At 50.4% G+C, this 20173-nt stretch overlaps 8 protein-coding genes across 8 annotated transcripts; 4 read left to right on the plus strand and 4 right to left on the minus strand.

Annotated features, from left to right (window-relative positions):
- Nucleotides 1–1229: 1229 nt before the first annotated feature.
- Nucleotides 1230–3793, plus strand: K460DRAFT_89048 (uncharacterized protein). The gene is made up of 2 exons (XM_040938781.1): nucleotides 1230–1250; nucleotides 1316–3793. The coding sequence occupies exon 2, from the start codon at nucleotides 1454–1456 to the stop codon at nucleotides 3758–3760; it is 2307 nt and encodes a 768-aa protein (XP_040791887.1). The 5' UTR covers nucleotides 1230–1250; nucleotides 1316–1453; the 3' UTR covers nucleotides 3761–3793.
- Nucleotides 3794–4585: 792 nt separating this feature from the next.
- On the plus strand, nucleotides 4586–5407 carry K460DRAFT_276385 (uncharacterized protein; the record flags this gene model as incomplete). The annotated part of the gene is made up of 1 exon (XM_040928111.1): nucleotides 4586–5407. A coding segment is annotated over one exon (822 nt), but the record flags the coding sequence as incomplete, so codon positions are not given.
- A 2187-nt stretch (nucleotides 5408–7594) lies between these two features.
- On the plus strand, nucleotides 7595–8603 carry K460DRAFT_89112 (uncharacterized protein). The gene is made up of 8 exons (XM_040938782.1): nucleotides 7595–7674; nucleotides 7722–7746; nucleotides 7804–7888; nucleotides 7936–8012; nucleotides 8060–8149; nucleotides 8202–8244; nucleotides 8299–8438; nucleotides 8494–8603. Exons 2-7 carry the CDS (start codon nucleotides 7724–7726, stop codon nucleotides 8356–8358), a joined length of 378 nt encoding a protein of 125 aa, XP_040791889.1. The 5' UTR covers nucleotides 7595–7674; nucleotides 7722–7723; the 3' UTR covers nucleotides 8359–8438; nucleotides 8494–8603.
- A 1542-nt stretch (nucleotides 8604–10145) lies between these two features.
- Nucleotides 10146–12127, plus strand: K460DRAFT_89135 (uncharacterized protein). Its single transcript, XM_040938783.1, has one exon. The coding sequence runs from the start codon at nucleotides 10356–10358 to the stop codon at nucleotides 11913–11915; it is 1560 nt and encodes a 519-aa protein (XP_040791890.1). The 5' UTR covers nucleotides 10146–10355; the 3' UTR covers nucleotides 11916–12127.
- Nucleotides 12128–12339: 212 nt separating this feature from the next.
- On the minus strand, nucleotides 12340–13270 carry K460DRAFT_375984 (uncharacterized protein; the record flags this gene model as incomplete). The annotated part of the gene is made up of 2 exons (XM_040934828.1): nucleotides 12340–12527; nucleotides 12589–13270. The coding sequence occupies 2 exons, from the start codon at nucleotides 13268–13270 to the stop codon at nucleotides 12340–12342; spliced, it is 870 nt and encodes a 289-aa protein (XP_040791891.1).
- Nucleotides 13271–13842: 572 nt separating this feature from the next.
- Nucleotides 13843–15713, minus strand: K460DRAFT_278831 (FAD/NAD(P)-binding domain-containing protein; the record flags this gene model as incomplete). The annotated part of the gene is made up of 5 exons (XM_040928287.1): nucleotides 13843–13970; nucleotides 14034–14649; nucleotides 14699–15410; nucleotides 15485–15522; nucleotides 15573–15713. 5 exons carry the CDS (start codon nucleotides 15711–15713, stop codon nucleotides 13843–13845), a joined length of 1635 nt encoding a protein of 544 aa, XP_040791892.1.
- A 721-nt stretch (nucleotides 15714–16434) lies between these two features.
- K460DRAFT_305356 (uncharacterized protein) lies at nucleotides 16435–18064 on the minus strand. Its single transcript, XM_040930006.1, has 4 exons — nucleotides 17482–18064; nucleotides 17291–17425; nucleotides 16788–17225; nucleotides 16435–16733 (listed from the first exon to the last, which is right to left on the minus strand). The coding sequence occupies exons 1-4, from the start codon at nucleotides 17639–17641 to the stop codon at nucleotides 16597–16599; spliced, it is 870 nt and encodes a 289-aa protein (XP_040791893.1). The 5' UTR covers nucleotides 17642–18064; the 3' UTR covers nucleotides 16435–16596.
- Nucleotides 18065–18255: 191 nt separating this feature from the next.
- K460DRAFT_331184 (uncharacterized protein) lies at nucleotides 18256–20173 on the minus strand. The gene is made up of 2 exons (XM_040930795.1): nucleotides 19053–20173; nucleotides 18256–19002 (listed from the first exon to the last, which is right to left on the minus strand). The coding sequence occupies exons 1-2, from the start codon at nucleotides 19930–19932 to the stop codon at nucleotides 18353–18355; spliced, it is 1530 nt and encodes a 509-aa protein (XP_040791894.1). The 5' UTR covers nucleotides 19933–20173; the 3' UTR covers nucleotides 18256–18352.

The raw sequence follows: 20173 nt of genomic DNA on the forward strand, positions 1-20173 counted from the left end.
TCTGTACGACCAAGCTGGTCTACCCTGATTGATTTGTCGATATAATTGGCGCTCATTCATCTCTTGAGGCCCGTGTTGTAGCACTACTATCTGCTGAGGTCGGCATGGACAGTTGGCGAGATTGCCAACGGGTTGATCTAGTGTATTCTCACTCAAGCTCCTCCCACCTCGAGCTCCGGACCGACATTTCACGGCTCAACAGATACTAGCCCCAAGGTGGGAGGCTGGAGACGCTATTGAAAGCAGTGAGCTTTGATAGAAACAGCTGGTCGCGTTGAACTTTCCTGCTCTGCCTGGGCCTGATAGGCTCGACTACCGACTGTGTGGCATGTGGAGGCTTTCCACGACAGGGGCGATATCACATCCACGCGTCGAATATCAGGTCATCGAAAGCATTCAACTAGTAGTGGCCGTGAAAGTCGGGAGTTTCTCAGGCCATGCCACCATAATGACTTGTTTCAAAGAACATGTCTATTTCCGGGGCCGATCCAGACCAGTTGCCCGTGCAAGAAAAGTGGCAGCCATAGCCACAAGTAGTTATGAACATCCCAGACTGGCGTGGTCTGTGACTATCGGTCGCTCAAAGTTTGGGTTGATGCTTAGCTTCTTTGGGATTACTGCGTCGTCGTTAGGCCGCAACTTCCCCGTCTCCCCGCTTCCCCGCTTCCGAGCCAGACCGTTGGCCGCATCTCAGGTGGAACCCCCCAGGGGTCAAACCAACGACAATATGGTAATACACTTCTGTAAGAGAGTCATATTCGCATCGCAAACAAGATTATGTATGTTCGAGGTCCCGAGAGAATGTTCTACTGGAGCGAAGTTTAGCTATGCTGCGGCATCCCTATCCGGTGGCTTCTTCATGTTGCGGCTCCTTGCACCCGCTTTTATGCTCAGCTTCATTTCGGATAGGGCCATCCGTGATATCTCCGGCTCAACCGAATGCCTCCAAGTCAGGAGTTGATCTACCTAGGCGCAAGCCACCGTGCACTTGTCTCTTTTTTCGTGTACCAAGCTATGCCCAGGTCGAATGTACCATCCACTACCCTCGGTCTCCTCATGTGCTCCACTAGGTTATCACCTTGTCAGCATAATCCATTCCGGGAACGTCGTTGAATCGCCAAGGTTATCCGCTGCATCCTATCTAAGATATCACCTCGGACATAGACTCTGCTCTTTTTCACACTAATCCTAACACTAGTCGTCAAGAAGATTACAACGCCACTGTCTCCCTGTGGCTTCGAAACAGACCTGTAAGATCTACCATCTTCTTTCTACCAACCTTGTAGATTTACTGACATTGTCTTGCACTTGTCAGATCTAGAGACTAGAGAAGCTGCACAACTCTAGTTGACCCCCCTCAATCAACAGGAATTCTGTTCAACGATATCCTCAGAACTGCAAGCCAGACCCTCAAGCAACAAACTCGATTCTGCGTATCCCTAGGGCAATCACGATGTCTTCTGTACACGATGAGGTCCACGACGACCCCGCGCCCAATGAAGGCAGCTTCCGCGCTTCGGCACGTCAGACGGAGACCATCATGGCCAACTTAGATCAACTTGAGACTGTGTTGGAGGACCCCTCACGCCAGTATGACCGATCGGCCGTTTTCGGACTACTTCACGCTGTCCGAGAAGAATGCACTGCCTGCATGCGACCCCTTCCCACCTGCCAGGAAGCGCTGCTCGAGATACGTGAGATGTTCAGAATCATCTCTAGCAACAATAAGGTTGATGCAGCCAATACCGACAATGTGCCAGACGATGTGCGCGAAAGACCTCCTTCTGTCCGCATCACCGTTCATCATGATGACTGGGAATACGTCAACAGCAAGAGGTCAAGTGACCTCCAGCAACACTTGCATAATCTAGGACCACCCTGGACCGACATTGTTGCGGTTACCAAGCATCCGCTCAAGAACATCAATGTTCTCGAGTGCTTTGTTGGCAACGAAAAGCAGAAGGAAGAACTGAGTGCAGTCGCGGGCAAGACCAATGGACTCCATCCTTTCAAAAATATCTTCGATCTGCGCCACAACCCGAATCTACAAAAAGACATTTACGAAGTCGCGGTGCTCAATGTCCGATTCGAGCGGAAAATGTCGCAGGCCGAGCTAGACGACAAACTTTACAGCTGGTGCCATGAAAACAACACTTCGTTCGATCGCGTATCGTACCGACAAAGATCTCTCCGACTGTATTTCACAGACATTGAGAAGGCTCGAGCTCTGGTGAATCACGGATACTTTATAATCGGGGCTAAGATGCATAAAGTGGCAGCCTGGCATCGGAATTTTGATAGATTCCAGTGTTATAATTGCATGAAAGACGGCCACAGCTTGAAGAAGTGCATAGAGCAATACAAGAAGCCAGTGGTATGTTCCTGGTGTGCTGGGCCTCACCATTTCAACCAGTGCGCCAGGGATCCCAGAGAGAAGAAATGCGCCAATTGCAGCCAGGCGCATTGCGCAACCGACGACAGGTGTGCGGATCCTGAGGTTGTGAAGGACCGTAAAAAGCGAACCGCGAGGCGAGGAAAGGGAGTCTACTGGATGCGCAACGCCCCGCGCGTAGAACCGGATGGCTTCGTTCGGGTTGAAAGCAACCTGAATCGAGGTCTAGCTTTACAGGCTGATGCCGCGAAGAACCCGCGCAAACCCGCCACGGCACCTCCTACGGCGGCCTCGAACGTTCCCCACAAGACACCAGCGCTGCCAGCAGGGACCAAGTCACTGCACCACTATTTTCACACTGCTAGAGTGACACCAGTCAACACGGTCCAGCCAGATTTGCCACTAGCAACCACCATGGACTTGTCGGCTCCTCCCCGTCCAGATATAACGCAACCTGTTATCAGCACACAAATCTCCCCTGAGACTTCGCGGAGCCTTATTGAAACTGCGAAGACAGTCTTATTCCCACCCATGCTTGTCAATCCACCTTCACCATCTAAGAAGCGCAAGCTTACCATCGAGCCACCTACAATGCCCAGCCTTCACAGCGGTCTCACCACTTTCGAAATCATCTCGAGCAATGGCAGACTGGATACACCAGACAATATGGAAGTTGACACCGCACCAAGCCAGATTGTCATCGACACGCCAGGTCCTCTATCACTAGGCCCTCCCAGCTCTCACGTTTCTCGTTCTTCCACACCGGACTTCATGTTCAACTTTACCGCAAATGCAGCCAAATCACAACACAGCGCCCCAAGACAGGTCATCATGGATCGCCGTATTCGTCCTATCACCCACAGGCCACAAGGAATGTCCTTGCCCCATCTAGCACCCAGCGAGAACCTCATATCCGGCTCGCGGTCGGTTGATCAGCCTGAGTCTGCAAACGACTCCCAAGAAGGCCCACCTAGTGTTAATCAAGGTGTTGGTTTCTCATCCTCGAGTACGGATCTAAGAGAACATCAGCCTATTGTCCATGGGCACTTCCTACGACGAGACCCAGGCATCCCCTCGATCACCCAAACAACCTCGCAATCCTTCGAGTCCCACTCTCAACACTCCGAAGCCTATGATCCCATACGTAGCGATGTCGAATATGGTCTCAGCGACACAACAAGTGAGGCGTTTCTTAAAAGCATGAGCTGCGACCCTTTCGTTAAGCCTGTTGGGAACCACACCATTAAATTGGAGCATGACAGCGACAGCGACATGGACGATGAAATTGAGGATAATTACGATCATTTAGCATACATGTCGCAGTCTGCTGGACCCTCCCCAATGATGCAACCATCTCGTTCTCAATGAGTGAGCACAAACTAAAAATTTGGGGATTGAACGTGCGAGCCACAAGCGACGTTCAAAGGGAGTTGCTACGGATAGCCGACCGCCATCGAGTAGATATTCTCACAGTGCAAGACATAGCCGAAAACACAGGACAGGTCGTCCAGAAGTATACCGGTCCAACCGTGCCACCAAATGCTTCCGCGGCCGCGATTCGGAGGGCAACCAACAGGACAACCTTCAAAGCTGCCATTCCCTCCCATGGATATCGTCTCGCCTTCGAGCACGTCGCATCCCACCGAGTCTGCATTTATGTGCGCAGCGAGCTCCCCATCAAAGCCTGGACCGCTGCCTGCCACAATGACTTGATGGCAACATTCACACTGGAGACGGCATTCGATGTCCTTCATATTCACTCCATTTACAATGTCAACAAAAAGATTCCCATAGCCGACCTTGTGGAACTCGTGTCAATTCCAGGGCAACATCTTCTTATGGGCGATTTCAACCTTCATCATACGTGGTGGGGTGGCCAGCGTGCTCGACGTAAAAAGTGCAGCAAGTCAAACGCACTATTCAACGCCTTCAAATATGAGGAGCCGATGATTTTACTCACGGAAGAGGGTGTCAGGACTTGGGAGAAGAAGCGGGGTGCTCATAAGGAATGGAGTACGATTGATCTCGTTTTTGCGAGCCCAGGTATTACATCACTCGTCGCAACTGCATGCTCGTTATTATACTAACCACTATATTCCAGACCTTGCTAAGCGAGCCACATCTCGGATCGGCCACGAAATACCTGTTAGAAGTGACCATCTTCTCGTCGAAGTCGAGCTCGGGATACATGCTGATCGAGTCATCTACGAACGGCGAGATTGGGTCAACGCGAACGAGAAGCACTTGAACGACCTAGCAGAAAAACATTTGACGGCGATAGAGGACGATTCTATGACATCTCCCGCAGAGCTCAACGCTTATTGGGACAAGTTTTTGGACGGTCTTCGCGAAATTGAGAACACTGTTCCGATTGCTAAGTCGTCTCAACATTCCGCTACCCAGATGTCACCAGGTGTTCGGCAGGCTTTTGCCGAGGTGAAACGGTGCGCGCGGGACTACAAAGCCTTCCGCACACCTGAGCTTGAAAAGAGACACGAGGAAGCCGAACTCGTGGCGAAGGAGCTCTGGAAGATTGAGAGACAGAACGCTTGGTATGATCATGTGGCTAAATCGACCGCTAATCTACAAGGCGCTTACAAAAAGTACCACTGGGCTCTGAAACAAGAAACCGCACGAGAACCTGCACATATGCCACCCCTGGTAGAGGGTGAAGAACCCAACATTACTACGCATACTTCTCCTCAAGCAAAGAGCGACTGTCTTGCTAGGGCACTTCTACTCGTCTCTACAGACAAAAATGAGCAGCCAACGGCCCCCGACCTTCCTTTTGACGTCAACCCCAATCAGTTACCAACCTGTGCTCTCCTCCAATATGAGGATATTGACAGACTCATCCGGAAAATGCCACGTATCAGAGCCACGGTGGATGGTGGAGTGTCAAACATCTTCATAAAGATTTGTCGAAAGGTTCTCGTTCCGCACCTGTTGCGGTTCTGTAAGTTACTCCCACTGTGCAAACGATTCTCCTCCGTTCTTTCTTTGTCTCTTGACTAATCCTAATTCAGACAATGCTTGCTTGCGGATCTGCTATCATCCCGCTCGTTTCAAGTTTGCCACCACCATTTTCTTGCGAAAGTCCGCCGGTCCGTACTCGAAGTCGAAGAACTGGAGACCAATAGCGCTTCTGTGTCCATTCGGAAAACTATTCGAATCTGCGATTACCGAGCTCCTCACGCAAATAGCATTAGAGGGCAATATGATACCACCAGAGCAAATGGCCTTTACTGGACGCACCACAGTGACTGCTCTTCTCTACATCGAAGCTATCATCCGTGCAGCTTGGGCAGTGGGCAAAGTTGTTTCCATTCTCAGTCTCGATATGTCAAATGCTTTCAATCGGGTAGACCGAACACGACTACTTGAGATCCTTCACGAGAAGGGTGTACCGCCCGGCCTTATCATCCTTATTCGGTCTTTTCTATCTTATCGCACTACCTCTGCCAAGATTCCTGGTTACACGTCCGAACAACCATATTCCGTCAACACTGGAATTCCACAAGGAAGCCCGCTCTCGCCTATTTTGTTCCTTTTCTTCACAGCGCCACTGCTCGAAGAACTCTCCAAAAAGAGCGGTGGAACAACTACCAGACATGTTGTTGCTTTCTCCGACGATACTGCGATATTGAGGGTCTCCGACTCTTTCTGGACAAACTGCTCATGCCTCGGTAGGGATTTCAAAATTTGCGAGCAATGGGCAAAGGAGAACAACATGCTCTTTGGTCCCCACAAGTTTGACTGTATGCACTTCTCACACTTAGTGAAAGATCGTCGAAGCAGAGATTGGAATATGATACCAAGAATTCCTGGTTTTGAGCCTGGCGAATTCTTCCAGGAGAAGATGAAGCTGCTTGGAGTAATGCTGGACCCACGACTGGACTGGAAAGCACATATGGCTTACATCGAGGCGAAGAAGGTCGCCCCTTTGAAAAGAGTGTTCCGCAGAATCCTTGGACCAGAGTTCGGTCCCTCGCTCGAGAAGGGTATACAACTTTTCAAGACGATCGTAATTGCTGCGATCTCTTACGCACATCCGGTCTGGTTTGACCCTGTTAATAACCTCAAGGAACACCTGACATCTCTGGAGACGACACAGAACACATTCTTACGTATCCTAGCTCAGGCGTACCCGAAGGCACCTATTCTACCTCTCGAGAAAGAGCTTCGTGTCCGGAATCTGATTATCGAGCTCAGCAGGCTTCGAAACATAGCTCTGGCCAAACTATCGCAGACCAAGGTGTGGTCGACAATCTGGAGCGCGCACGAGGATGTCTACATATGCGGTCGCGAGCATCACCGTATGCGTGGCGAAAAGACCCGTCCCGTACTTTTCGATCCCTTCTGGAACCGGTATATTCAGGCTCTCCATTTCTACAACACGGCCTACCAGAATGTTGCGAGAAAATACCGAACGACATCGACATACCTTAATCAAGAGGTTGTTACTATTGAGTTAAAGAGATTGGGACATGTGTGGGCAGAGAGCGAAATGAGAGAGCGCTGGAATACCTATCGTGCTATGCATCAGCACAAGCCGCCTACGTCTTTATTGGAGGATTGGGATACCGATACGCTTGCGGTACACAAGGATCTCTCGCGTGTTGAGAGTGTCGCGCTTATTAGGTTGAAGACCGAGTGCGTACGACTAGGCGACTATATGTTCAAAGCTCGGGTAAGACCTCCTTGCCTCGATATCTTCTTGTTGCTAACTGAAGTGCAGGTGGCTCCCCATCCCTTGTGTCCATGTAACAAAAGACAGACGGTTTTCCATCTCTTCATTGAGTGCCCTCACCTGGATTCCGTGCGCCAGAACCTGATTGACGAGACTGGACACTCCGACTTTAACAGATGGCTCACACACGATGGAGCAATTGCGGCGAAATGGGCGATACAGAATTTCCGCTTTGTCGCCCCTGATTGGATGTTGCATTACCTTCGTTCTCTGGACAGGGACCCCATTGAACCATTACGCATTGATCTTATCAGTAAGCAGCGTGCCTAAGGCAATCATCAGGCACTTTATACTGACGAGGTTTCTAGTTGATAACTAACCAAGCCTCGGCTCCTCGGCCGCCTCGGGCCGCTGCAGCAAACGCGTCAGTACAAATCACAACTCGAAGTGAAGATGATGCTGAAACTGTAGTCAGACGGACCACCGCGATCGCGAACACCGCGAACACCAGCACCGCAAACACCACGACACCACGACACCACGATCACCGCGATCACCACGACCTCACAGGGTGGGATACTAACACTCAAGCGTACGTTTTTCTTTCAGCTTCGAGTTCTTAGCTGATTGGTACCACAGTGATGCAAGACAGATCATATTCAGCGTAAGTACAGTACAAAGCATAGCCAGAACGTACCAGAATCTGACTTTATCGATGCAGAGCGAAGACTACAGCGCCGAAATCCTCCACACCGCCGAACTCCGCAACACCGAACGCCTCACATCCCGAACTCCCCGCGACGAGCGTACGTACAACTTGTCTAGAATGAGGTCACCACTGACCTTCAATAAGGATCAACAACCTGCAATCCACCGCCATCGTTTCCACGACCGCTTCACGATGAGCTCAGCTGCCTCAACAACGACAGTGTGCGTACTAGTCCTTGGTGACGAGAGTTACATTGACGGGTTACTAGACCGATACACCGCGCAACACCGGGCCGTAGCACCGAGCGCCACCCGATTCCTCCGCACCGCCGCACCGCCGCATCGCGCGTCACGAGTGAGTATGAGCGAACTTCTCATGTTTATCCAGCTTGACTAACACGCAATATGTAGCGACCATCTACTTGCCGATACGCAAGTACTTCTCCAGCCCCTCGTAAGTTGTCTTCAATCTACTTGATAGCAGTCCTTAACAATCGTCAATCAACAGCCACCGCCGGAGACCATCGACGAACTCCTTCTCAGCATCTGTCGCCTGCCCCTTAGCTAGCTTCTTAGCTAGCTCCTCCAGCATTTGCTGCTGGTCAACGAAGAAGGACTTGTCCAGCGACTCTGGCTGTCCTGTAATAAGTACATATTTTCCTACCTAGTGATTGTGGGCCTACATTAACGTATTCACTTTCAGTTCAGCGGTCTGAATGTGTCACCATATGGCTGCGATGACCACGTACCTTGGACATACAAGTCCTTGACGTAGGACCGGAAGAGCTGTAAGCGGAAGTGCATCTTAACTCTAGTTCACAGTTGACAGTGTAATGCAGTCAGCGCCTCTGGCAGATCTAGCTTCTGCCGGCCGTTGTTGATACTGACCTTCCTCCTGCGCTCTATGGTCGCAGCATTCGGGTGGTCAAGGTCTATCTTGTTGACGGTACGCATTAGGTCAAGCTACTGATGAAAACATGCTCACAAAGGCAAAGATCGAGAGCGGATATACGGCATCTACGCGACAGTCAGCGATGTACAGTTGGTAGGTATACGACAAACTAACCCTCGGTGGGCCACAGCACAGGAACAGGCTTCATGTAAGTTCTTCAAACCCGTTTCAATCTCTCAAAATAGCACACACTGATCCATCGCTTGTAATAGTCTCGATCACCCTTGCGTCGAATACGTCGAATAACCGTTGCGTCGAATAACCGTTGCTATCGAGAAAGCGTTGCGAGATCTTGTGTAAGTACAGGGAAGGACGAAGTCCCTGTCGGAATCCACTAACGAATGGGCAGTGGAGACTGGCACTTCAAGACTGCGATGTCTTATATACCGTGCGCCGAGTATGTCGCCATGGGCTACGATCTTTCCGGCCGGGAGAGCTAATTCAATCAGGAAATCGCTACCACCAAATCGCTACCACAGAACCTCCACGAGTGAGTCATCGTACACCAATAGGCCACTATCAGTGCTAATGCTGCACTATAGGACCCCTACGATCTTTCGCCTTCGCGCCCTACACCCCGCTCCTCCCTCTCACTTTCCGCCCTCTCGCTTTCCGCTCCCCATGTAGGTAAGTTGCGGCAACAGGACTGGTATCTCCTCTAATGACATATCCAGGGCGTTGGAGATCTTCGTCTTCGGAAGCTATCAGATACACGTAGGTCAACCGATTTCCACGATGCAGCGCGTTTGCTAACATCCCTCCAGCACATGGTGCTGTCCCCGCTCGCGGTGTTCTCCTCCTCACCGAGGAAGAATATCCTTCGAAGTAAGTTATACGCATCTTAGGGTCCACTATAGCTATACTGATTATCTAGCTGATGATCGTTTTATAGAGTTTTATATGGACAACGATGGTAAGCAGTGTTTCAAACATCGTCTTCCATGGGACTAAATGGCGGCTAACCCTTTTTGGACTCATAGTCCCTCCACGAACCGAGTACATCGCGTACTCCTTGGTAAGATATCCCGTCCCGGAGCATCCTTTAGATAGAGCTAATTGGGTAGTAGTTGAATCAACCACTTTTTGCAAGCTGCAAATGAACAGCTCGCAACACGCTGCAGTATATGTAAGTTAGCATTATCTTGGAAAATGAACTTTGATAACAACTAACGGCGTCAGCAGCTTTCTCGAAGTATAGCTTGATACAGTAAACTGGCATGGACACATGGATTTCATTGTATATAGTACTGTCGTCTTATCATCGAATAGCTGCCTGAGCGGTTTTAGTCTTCCTTCAAAAATAAAATAGTTTCTAGAAAAGCAATTCAATCTCGTTCCCAGCTTTGGCTGAGGGTGGGTTCGAAGAAGTGGTATACTGGTACTGGTTGCCGATTTAGCGTGCCCGTGGCCTGCGTGCGCCCTTCGATTCTTGGCAACGCCCTTCAGAGGAAGCGCACCTTCAATCGCCAGTATATAAGGCTAATTCAACACACACACACACACACACACACACACACACACACACACACACACAGACACACACACACACACACAAAATTCAACTCACAGCGTTCTCGGATTCGCGGCTAGCCAAACACCTTCGATTCTTCCATATGGAGCAACACAATTCCCTCTTCTTCCGCCTTCCGCGTGAAATACGCCATGAGATATATGGACACTATGTTTGGGAAGAACGAGGTTATATCTTCATTCCGGGATCTGGAAAACTTCGAACGACAGACGGGCCGCCTGTGGATCTCGCTCTAGGATATACCTGTAAAAGGGTTGCCGAAGAGATGGATGGACTTGCCTTAACGATGAATTCAGTCACTTTCCGGACCATGCTTGATCTGCCTAACATTATTGAGCAGTGCTCGACTGCATATTTGTATGGAATTCTTCTTGAAGAATGCGTGGGACTGCACCGACTCATGTTAGAGTGGGCAAAATCTCTGGTCTCGCCAAAGGCTATGCAGATACTACGATTACTCTACCCGGGGAATCTCGCAGTGAAGAAGATGGAGCAACAGGTTATTGATTATGACAAAGATTACGAGGAATTCATGGTATCCGATCTCTGGTATGGATATGGAACCTTAGATTATTCCGCCCAGGAACGCATCATTCTGGATCTCGTACGGATCATCGCTGATCACTCGGACTTTGAACGCTTAACCTCGAAAGAATATCGACTAGATCTAAGGGACCCCATAGATCCGGATATATTCTATTACGACGAGGAATTTCAGGAAGATGAATTCAGGAGGGTGACATGTCCAGCAGAATATACAAGGGAGACACAGCAAAAGATACTCCAATGGAGGCCTGCGTACTGGTGGATCCCAGATCGCATAGACTTGGATAAAGTCACCCAGTTCCTTCCCGTCTCCCCTGAAGTATCAACGTATGATCGCTCTGGGAGAGAGCAAAGACAAAAGTACTACTTCTCCGCAGCTGCACTCGCTATCCGATTTCTCGAACGACTTAACCCCAAGACTCGAACGCATTTACGTAGAATCATTGTCCAAGAGGACAACCCAAGCGTATCAATGCCGAAAACTCACGCGCAGGGTTTTATTCCCTTCTGCCGTGAAAATCGAAAGCTTCGAGTGGAAAGATGGGTCGACATCTGGCGTACAGAGTTAGTAGCAGAAAGTCGCCACCTCCACAGAAACAATTACACTCGGTGGAGACTCAAGCACATTGCAATCTGGATCCACGAGGCAAAACTCTTACGACAAATGGGTATGCCCACTGACTCCTTCTCCTTGGTCCTACATGGCCCATCGCCTGAAGCAAGCCAACAATTGAGCGATGGAATGATACAAGCAGCAATATGGCACGATGGTGCAGTTGAGATTGCTCGTCGTGAGAAGGAAGAATTTCTCTATTACCAGGATGGCGTGGCTGAAGACTTTGTTGAAGTGATCAGGGGAATGTTAAAAGGCGATATTCCGGCAAGGTTCGATGCCGTCATGGGTGACCTTTGGGGTCTGGAGGAAGTGCTGAGAGACCACGAGGGCAACTGGCCAGTCGAAATCAGGTCTGCGTTTGATTTGATGTCCCTCGAAGAACCGGCTGGGGGTTGGGAAGCAGCTCGGAACGAGTGCTTGGATGAGATTGACTGGCTGGAACGAATGGATGGATGGGACGTGTTGATTTCAATGGCGTAAGTAGATGTATGAAGGGTATTGGCACATCTGCTATTAGTGTCGTTTGCGCTTCTCTATACGCGTTTACGTATGATAGAGTCTTGTGTCGCGTATTTGAAAAGTTGTTAGACGAACCATGTCAAATGCGAATCCCTATTAAGCTACTGCTCATAAGAGGCGGTACATCAACGTGGAGAAGTTGATGAATGGATGGCGAAAAGCCGATGGCAGGGGATGCTCGGCTAATTTCTTCAGGCACCAAGCGATCCCCACTTGACAGACACCTCGTACACATCTGCTCTACGATCAACTTAATCCTCATCAATCACATATCAATACAAGCCAGCAAAGCCTATGATCTGATCCGTGATGTGTCAGAGTGGCCATAATTCATCAATCATCAAACGATATGGCTCATTAGCCTATCGCGCAAAATGAGCCTACACTATACCCCGAAGACCGCAGCGCCCAGTAAACCCGCAGCACCAAAAATCACGTCCACACCCACAGCCCCAGTGATCTTAGGAGCAGCAGCAGTACTACTCGAAGTCGCAACGCTCGAACTCCTGCTCTGACTTGAACTCGCACTTGTGCTCACGACCACAGTAGTAGCTTCAACGAGACTAGACAGTACTAGAAAACATCATCAGCATCCCATCACACGCCAAAGTCTCATACAAGCAAAGGAACTTACCATCCTTAGGCAGCTTATCGACTCCCGCTGTAACCGTAACGAGCGCCTGATTCATAGTCGAGAAGTAATCCTGAAACCCCTTAACGGTACCCACATGATCCCCCTCATCCTTGTAACTACACCTCTTCGTCTTCTCGCTCAGCTGCGCACATGCTACTTCTACCGTCGCAAACTGCGTCTGCGTCCGCATCCTCTTAGACGACCGCCTCGACGTTCGTGTCGTCTGTGTCACGGTGAAGTTCCATTGCTCGGGTCCTTGGGTGACGGTGACGGGGCCTCGGCCTACGACACTGTTCGCGCAGATGAACGCTGAGTTGAACTCATTGGCGCGTGTGTACGAGGCATGTCTGGAGTTTGGGGCGCAGTCGATTGCGTACACGAGTGTTGAGGTGGAAATGACCGTGATGATGGAGGCGTAGTAGTCGCGATATTCATGCTGCCAGTATGCGTCGGTCGCTGGCGTGGCGGCTGCTACGACGTTGGCGGAGGTGGTAGGAGACGGTTTAATGGAGGAGATAGGGTACGGTGGATAGAAGGGGAGGACGATGGAAGTCTTCGACTCTAATTCTGTGCTGCTTTCTGTGCTGTTTCGGGATGTTGTTGGAGTTGTTGGAGTTGTTGAGTTTTGCGCGAGAGATAGACTAGCTGCGAGAGGAAGAAGGAATACGGAAAGCATCTTCATCAAGCTCTAAAAGTGAACGCTGGGCTACCGAAAAATAAAATAAGAGTAGACTCGAAGCAATCTGGCTCAGCGTATATGATTCTTTAAAGTTTCTCGGGATCCACTCTTTCTTATACATCCAAAGACTCCAAAGCAGCCAAGATACATACTTCATCCCGGCTCGCTCATGTGCATCCTTTATAAATAGTTTCGTTGGGTGATTGGTCAGGTCGCTTTGCGCCTCTTGGCAGGTACCCACGTGTACGAGCATTACAGAAGATCAACATATGACGTCGCCATCGGATCAAGGTCGGAAGTTCAAAGGATTACCATGCCTGTCATAGTTACCAATGCTGCAGGGGATAGCTAACCTATACCAACATGAATCCGCTACGAAATCATTCGAGCCAAGACAAGTAATCAGGCCTCCCGTAGATCTCGTGGCTGACTTCTTGAAGGATCCAAGCTAACAAGTTGTCTGATACGACTGCGCCTTGCTTACTGTATTCATATTCTCTGCGCGACCTGCCAACACACAGACTGTGAATAAAAATCATAAGCGCAATCGACGTCATCTTCGTATTAAGGGACCTTTAAGCCGCCTCGGCCTCTTCTCTCTCCGCCTTACCCGTTCCACCCTCACCACCACTTCCAAGTCCATAGGCCCTAGCAATCCTCTTCGCAACCCCCTCACCCGCCCAATATGCCCCTGTAACCGTCCCTATACGTTCTACGTTAGCTTTAATTCCCTCCCATCTCCTAACCACTCCTGTCTTGAACGTACCTAAGGCCACAAAAGGACTCGTGTGCTCTCCCGCCAACCAAAGCCCCCTCTCTGGCAGTCCCCGCCTCATAACCTCAACGTCCTGATCCCCTCGCTCTAATCCCACTTGAAAATTACAATAACTACCATATCCCGCTAGCTCATCGTTAGCCCAGGCTGTTGCCAAGATGGATTTGGGTTGATGACTCGGGTTGGTCGAAATGTAGTTTGGTAAACGGGAGAAGTAGGGGCGGAAAAATGAGGTCAAGAGAGCGTGGTGCTCGGATGGCGGGGTTGAAGCTAGGAGCTTGGCGATGTGCAGCGATGTTGGACCATATATGTAGAAGAGCAGGGTTGGATGAGCGCTTCGTCCTGGGAGAGCAGCGAGGTTTACGGCTTCCTGATTCCATTGCTGTGGGTTTGTGTCGGGAGCGTAGTTGGGTCTGACCCAGTGTGTAAAGCCTGGATAGTGTGAAGAGTCGACAGAAGATTCTGGTGACTGAGATGAGAGGGGCTGATGAAGTGGCGCAATTGTCGCTGTTACGTTGGGTAAACTTTGGTCCTGCGATGCAGATGGCGCTGTGGCACTTGCTGTGGAAGACTCATTCCAGTAAGCGGTTGGGAAGTTGATGTAGACCTAGGCGTGTAAGTGGAACTTTCTTGGTCTCGTACTCGATACAACAAACCTTATCCAAATGCCCATACCCAATTGACGATATTCCTTCCTTCAGCCTCTTTGGTAGCTCGGGCACAAACGCATCCATATTTCTTTTCAGCCAGCCCAGCGGGGCGGTCATCACCACCTCGTCAAAAGTCTCGCTTTCCTTGCCCTCGATATCAACCAGAACAGTGAGATATTCATTCTCTTCATTCGAGATAATCTTCTCAACCTTGTGGCCAAACCTGACGTCAGAGTTGAGCGTCGGTTCCGCAATCTTTGCTAGAACTTTACAGTAGGTTTCCGCAACGAATAGGTTCTCCCCATCAATACACTCTTCAAGCCAAAAGAACTTGAGACTCTGTTTCTGAATCGGGCTTCCGACGAATGCGCCCCACATCTCGGCCATCTGTAGGATCGTTTGCTGTTTCCTCTTCGCTTCCTTATGGTTGGCTCCATCAGTCTCGGATGGGAACATCTCCTCCACCTGTTCTTCAAAGAAGTTGTACAAGCTCTTCTTTTCCGGAATAGTTGCAGACTCTTTATTCGATAGTTTCATAGCCTGCTCGATGATGGTCCACACAACTTCTGTATTTTCTGCTGCATCGTTCTCCGGCATGTGCTTCCCGAGGTGATCGAAGACAGCCTGTCGACCATCCCAATTCATAGTCACTGTATTTGTCTGCTTGGCGAGATCGAGCATTGGGTTGTTGTCTGTTCCATGGATCCAGTTAGGGCCCCTTGAAGAAATGATGATCAGTCACAAGTTCTTACATCGGGAAGTAACGAAGAATAAAAGGACTCTCGGACCCACAGATCAACTAAGTGTCCCAACGCATTACTCTGACACAGCTATCCATAGGTTAATTGTATGTCCTCGTACTGGTTCCACTTGAACTCACGCGCCCGCCCACTCGATCTCGGCCTTCCAAGATTGTCACTTTCGCGCCGTGTTGCAGCAATACATCTGCGCATCGTAAACCAGCTACACCAGCTCCCACAACGCAAACATGCGGTACCTTTCCGGCAGCCCTCCGAATCATGGCTGTCCCGTTCGCTTCGTCGAGATGGCTCGCATGTGGAGAACCGGATATATCTTGATGGATCCGGCTCGCGCACATGCTATCAAGAGTCGATGTATTATTTGATCTGTGAATTCTGCGATCAACGTTCAAGTTGCCAATATTTCCCATGATGTAGGGTGATATTGATTAAAATGGGAATGAAGAAGAGTTCGACACTATTTAAGCACATATAGCGTGCAAGTAAGGCGGGTTGGAGAGAAGGCGGCAAGGAAAGATGCTGTGATGTAGTCCAAAGGTAGTTCGGCTAGCATCTAACGCGCTAACTGTGGCACGGGGTCCTATTTGACTTGTAGGACAAGCCTAGAGTGCAGATGTACCGGGGAACAGATCTCTTGGCTTCGGTAGACTAGGGAAATGAAGCTAGGCTACCGTCTGGAGGGTATGTCATGTTGATGGGACGAGGAGAAGCAGATAAGATTTCGTTTGATGGAAATTATAATAAACATACCACAAAGTATTCCTTCTGAAATAGAGCGGCGTAAGCGATTCCTAATTCGCTCGTCGTGCGAGACTCTTGGCTCTCATTAATACCCAGACGATGCGAGCGAAGTGGCATGTGGTGCGTGGTGCGTGTGATAAGAGTGAGGCGATGTACATGCGGGTCAGACTTGCCGAGCATACGCTAACTGCATGTGGTGCCACGAGTCTGTATCATGACGTTCATTGGACACAGCGGTGGACGTGGGTTTAACGTTGTAGTTGTGCAAATTAAGTTACTATGTGGAGCAACTACTTATAAGGAAATGACCTCTCGGGTCTGGCAGCTAAGCCGTGGTATCATATCTCGTTCCATCATCCATGAGAAAGAAGCATCATTAGTGCTACAGAAGCGACGAAGCACTTATTTGTCCTTGTGGCCAATGTGAAGCTTGTCCTTGAGCTTGTTCTTCAGATCTGACATCTTGCCGCTCTTCTCGTCGCTGGGAGAGGACGATATTGCGGGCTCGGACTTGTGCGTAGGCTTCTCTCCAACAATACCTGCGACACCGTCAGCTCTACTCAACATATGGCCCGCTTTCTGTGTCCACGTACGGTTTGATTCTCCGACGCCGGCACCTGCTGGTGCTCCCGTCGTCTTGGGGCTGATGCTTCCATCAAGACTCGGCTCGATGTGGACTTTGGACTCCTTGATGGCAACGTTCTCATGAGCAATGGGCGCCTTGGTCACGGTCGTCGAGTCAGGAGCTGTTGGACCAGCCCCAGGAGCGCCCGAGCGACTAATGTCATCGAGTGCGGTCTCCTTCCACAACTTATCCGTAACGCCAGTCTTCTCTGTTGTACCCGAAGACTTCGTATCCAGGCCCGACGTAGCAACGTCTGGGTTCAGAGGAACGATGGGCATGCCCGTGTAAGTGGTGTCCTTGCTGTTCGTGTGGATTTTTGGCGCGTCGGCATCATGCGCAGGTCCGTCAAGCGTTGGGTTCAGCTTAAGAAAGCCGTCTGGGCCGGAGGATGCATCGGTTGCCTTGGCTTTGATAGGGCAGTTAGCACCGTGCTTTAAAGCGAGAGGGTCGTGTTAACAAATGAGTACGTACCTGAGTTACCTTGATCGAACGGCGCAGTCGCCGTGCCTTTGCCCTGTTCGCCAGAGATAGGCTCTTTGCCCGCCGTCTCATTGTTTCCGTAATCGAGGAACGTCTTCCTGTCTGCAGTCGTGTCTAGCGGGGTAGCTGCAGTGCGGTCAGCAAAGGCATTGCGATGTATCGAGAGAACAAAGATGGCTCACCAGCATTACCCTTGTCGAAGGGCTCGGTCGCTGTGCCTTTGCCCTCCTGCCCTGAGACGGGCTCCTTGCCCGCGGTCTCGTTGTTCTTGGTCTGATCGCCATAGATGAGGTTCGAGACGGTGGTCGTCGCAGTAGACGCAATATTGGTGATGGTCTCCATGTTGGTGGTCTTGTTGTAGAGGCAGTAGTGAAGTAGGTGCTTAGGTCGAGATTCAAGGTGATGTGTTTTCGTGTTGGTGTTGAGCAAAGAGGGCACGTATTGATGAAGATATGCGCGTGCCACGATGACGTAGGCAGCGCCAGTTCCTGTTCTACGAGTAGCTGCAAGCCACAAAGCCCGTGTCGCGGGACACAATGCCAGGAAACAATCTACAGCGAGCGTCAGAGCGGGGCGCAGTCGGCTTCGTGTACCTGAATCCAGTCTACGATACCGCCCCTGAGGCCAATAATACAGAGCCGCAGTAACATCGGGAAGGTGTTCATGGATGCTCACGCGCTAGTTTGGCCAGATGCGCGGCTAATTCTGTACTTCATAAACCGAATTACTTGGACCTTGGAATCTGGGCGTCCCCGCAAGTAATCTGGAATCCATAGGTTGGAGCGTGTTCGTGCTGGTGGGAGGCTATGACGTTACTTGCCCCATGACGTCATGGCGTAAATGGGACAAACAACACCAGGCCAACCGAGATCATCACATGTTCTCGACGATCACGTATCCCTGGGCGGCACATATATTTTCCGTTTCAGCTTGTGCCAGTCATCGAGATGGGTCATGGCAGGTGTATGGAAAAGGTGTGTTATGAGTATGTATGCCACATGGAGCATCAAACAGCTTGGGGTAGTATGCACTCAACCACATCCATTAAGCTGCTCAGAACGTACTCCCTTTCGTCAAACTTCTCTTCCAGCTCCTCTGCCTTCCCCCATCCTGCCCCGTACTCGCTCTCGCAACCCTAAGTTCGGTCTTTGGCACCAGCAACGCACCTCCACTATCCCTCAACCGTTGCCTCAACTCCTCTTCTTCCAGATACTCTACCTCTGTACCCAATTCCTCCCTAACTGCAGCCGAATAATCCATAATGCTGCGAAGAAGCCCAGGTCTGCGGCCACTCTTGTACATCCTAGATCCGCGACATGTGTCAAGCCACATGCCCACCATGATACATGACCACACAAAGTTGAAGATCGAGACCATAAACAGGAAGATGTAAGAGAAGCCCCATTGGTATGTATCGCTTGGCTTGCAAGAGCCATTTTGCTGTAGGTATGTCGCGTTGTAGAGGTCGCCCTGACGGCCGTTGATAGCAAAGGCATACTGATGACGTACTTGCTCTGGAGGAATTCTCACTTCGCCGTCAACCTCGAACAGAGTTATATTGAGACTCGGCGATGGCAGTCTATTTGGCTGGCCGCCTTCCAACTCCCACGTAGAGGAGTTGTCTGCGTAAAATGTCCCTACGCCAGGTCGAACCCCAGGCATGTCATAATATTTCGTGTTGTTGCCCTCGAATTGCTGCCTGTCTTCAAGATCAACGTTAGCAAAGTTCTGGGCCTGAAAATCTTATACGTACATATGTTAACGTAGTTAACAAGCGCGCTATCTTGCAGCGTGACAACGAGTGGCTTGTCAAAGCCGATCCGTCCAGCGTCGTTAATGACATACACAACTCTCTCTATTTGGCTCCACTCAATGAGATTGCGTTCGTAATTCTGAAGATACGGCTCATTCGTCGTAATGTAACCGGTAAGTGCGGCCATCAACGTGGGGAAAGAAAGCACATAGATCGTTGAAATGATCATGCTGAGCATCGCGAGCCAGCGGAAGAACCGCCTCCACGTCCCTTTCCCAAAAGCAAGAAACTCCTTACCCAGCACACCCAATGTCCTCATCGTCGTCGTCTCAAACGCAACGGCTGCATACATTTTATAAGACGTAAGATGTAACTCCATGTGGTACACTAGCCACTCATTGAACACGCGATAATTGACATAGGCTAGGAGCATCTGCCCGCCTCGCCCAATGATCAGGTCCCACGCGATGTCGATGACTTTGACTTGGGTGAAAGAAAATGCTCCAAAGCTAAGATTTGGCGTGAAGAAGTACGAGGAATCCATGATCCTCCACGTCGCACCGTCCGCTTCTTTCCACGAGCCATTGGGGTAACAGTCGCGTCCCTGGATGTAGTTCCGTGATGCCGTCTCAGCTGCGGCAGCGAGAGTAACGATGGGAGCCAGTGCGAGCGGTAGCGTCAAGACGATAAAGAAAGTCCTCCAAGGGAATGCAGACCAGTTCTGCGCGAAGGTTTGTTCGCGATCATCCTTTCGTGTCCATTGGCGCGATGAGATGGACTCGGTGTCGCGTTGCAGCCCAGTGTGGAGCATTTCGACGCTCGTACGCGCATCATCATCAGGGTCGAAGTCTCGACGGAGAGCGTGGAAATTAGTCGCCATCGTTGGAGCACTGCACGCGATACATCGTGGGCGCGTGTTATTTCGCACAGCGAACGATCGGACGTTTCGCAGTATACCCCTCTGACTAGTGCTGTGCTCACTATTCAGGCGCCCCGGATCGTCATTTCACGATACGAAACCCGAGAGCCAAGCGGGGCGCAGCAGACGCTAAAAGATCGGGGATCTGCGTGACATTCTATCGATAAGACCTTGAGCCTGGGGCGGAGTCTCATCAAAAAGT

The sequence above is a fragment of the Cucurbitaria berberidis genome (genome assembly GCF_010015615.1).
Source record: "Cucurbitaria berberidis CBS 394.84 unplaced genomic scaffold K460scaffold_2, whole genome shotgun sequence".
Taxonomy (NCBI): domain Eukaryota; kingdom Fungi; phylum Ascomycota; class Dothideomycetes; order Pleosporales; family Cucurbitariaceae; genus Cucurbitaria; species Cucurbitaria berberidis.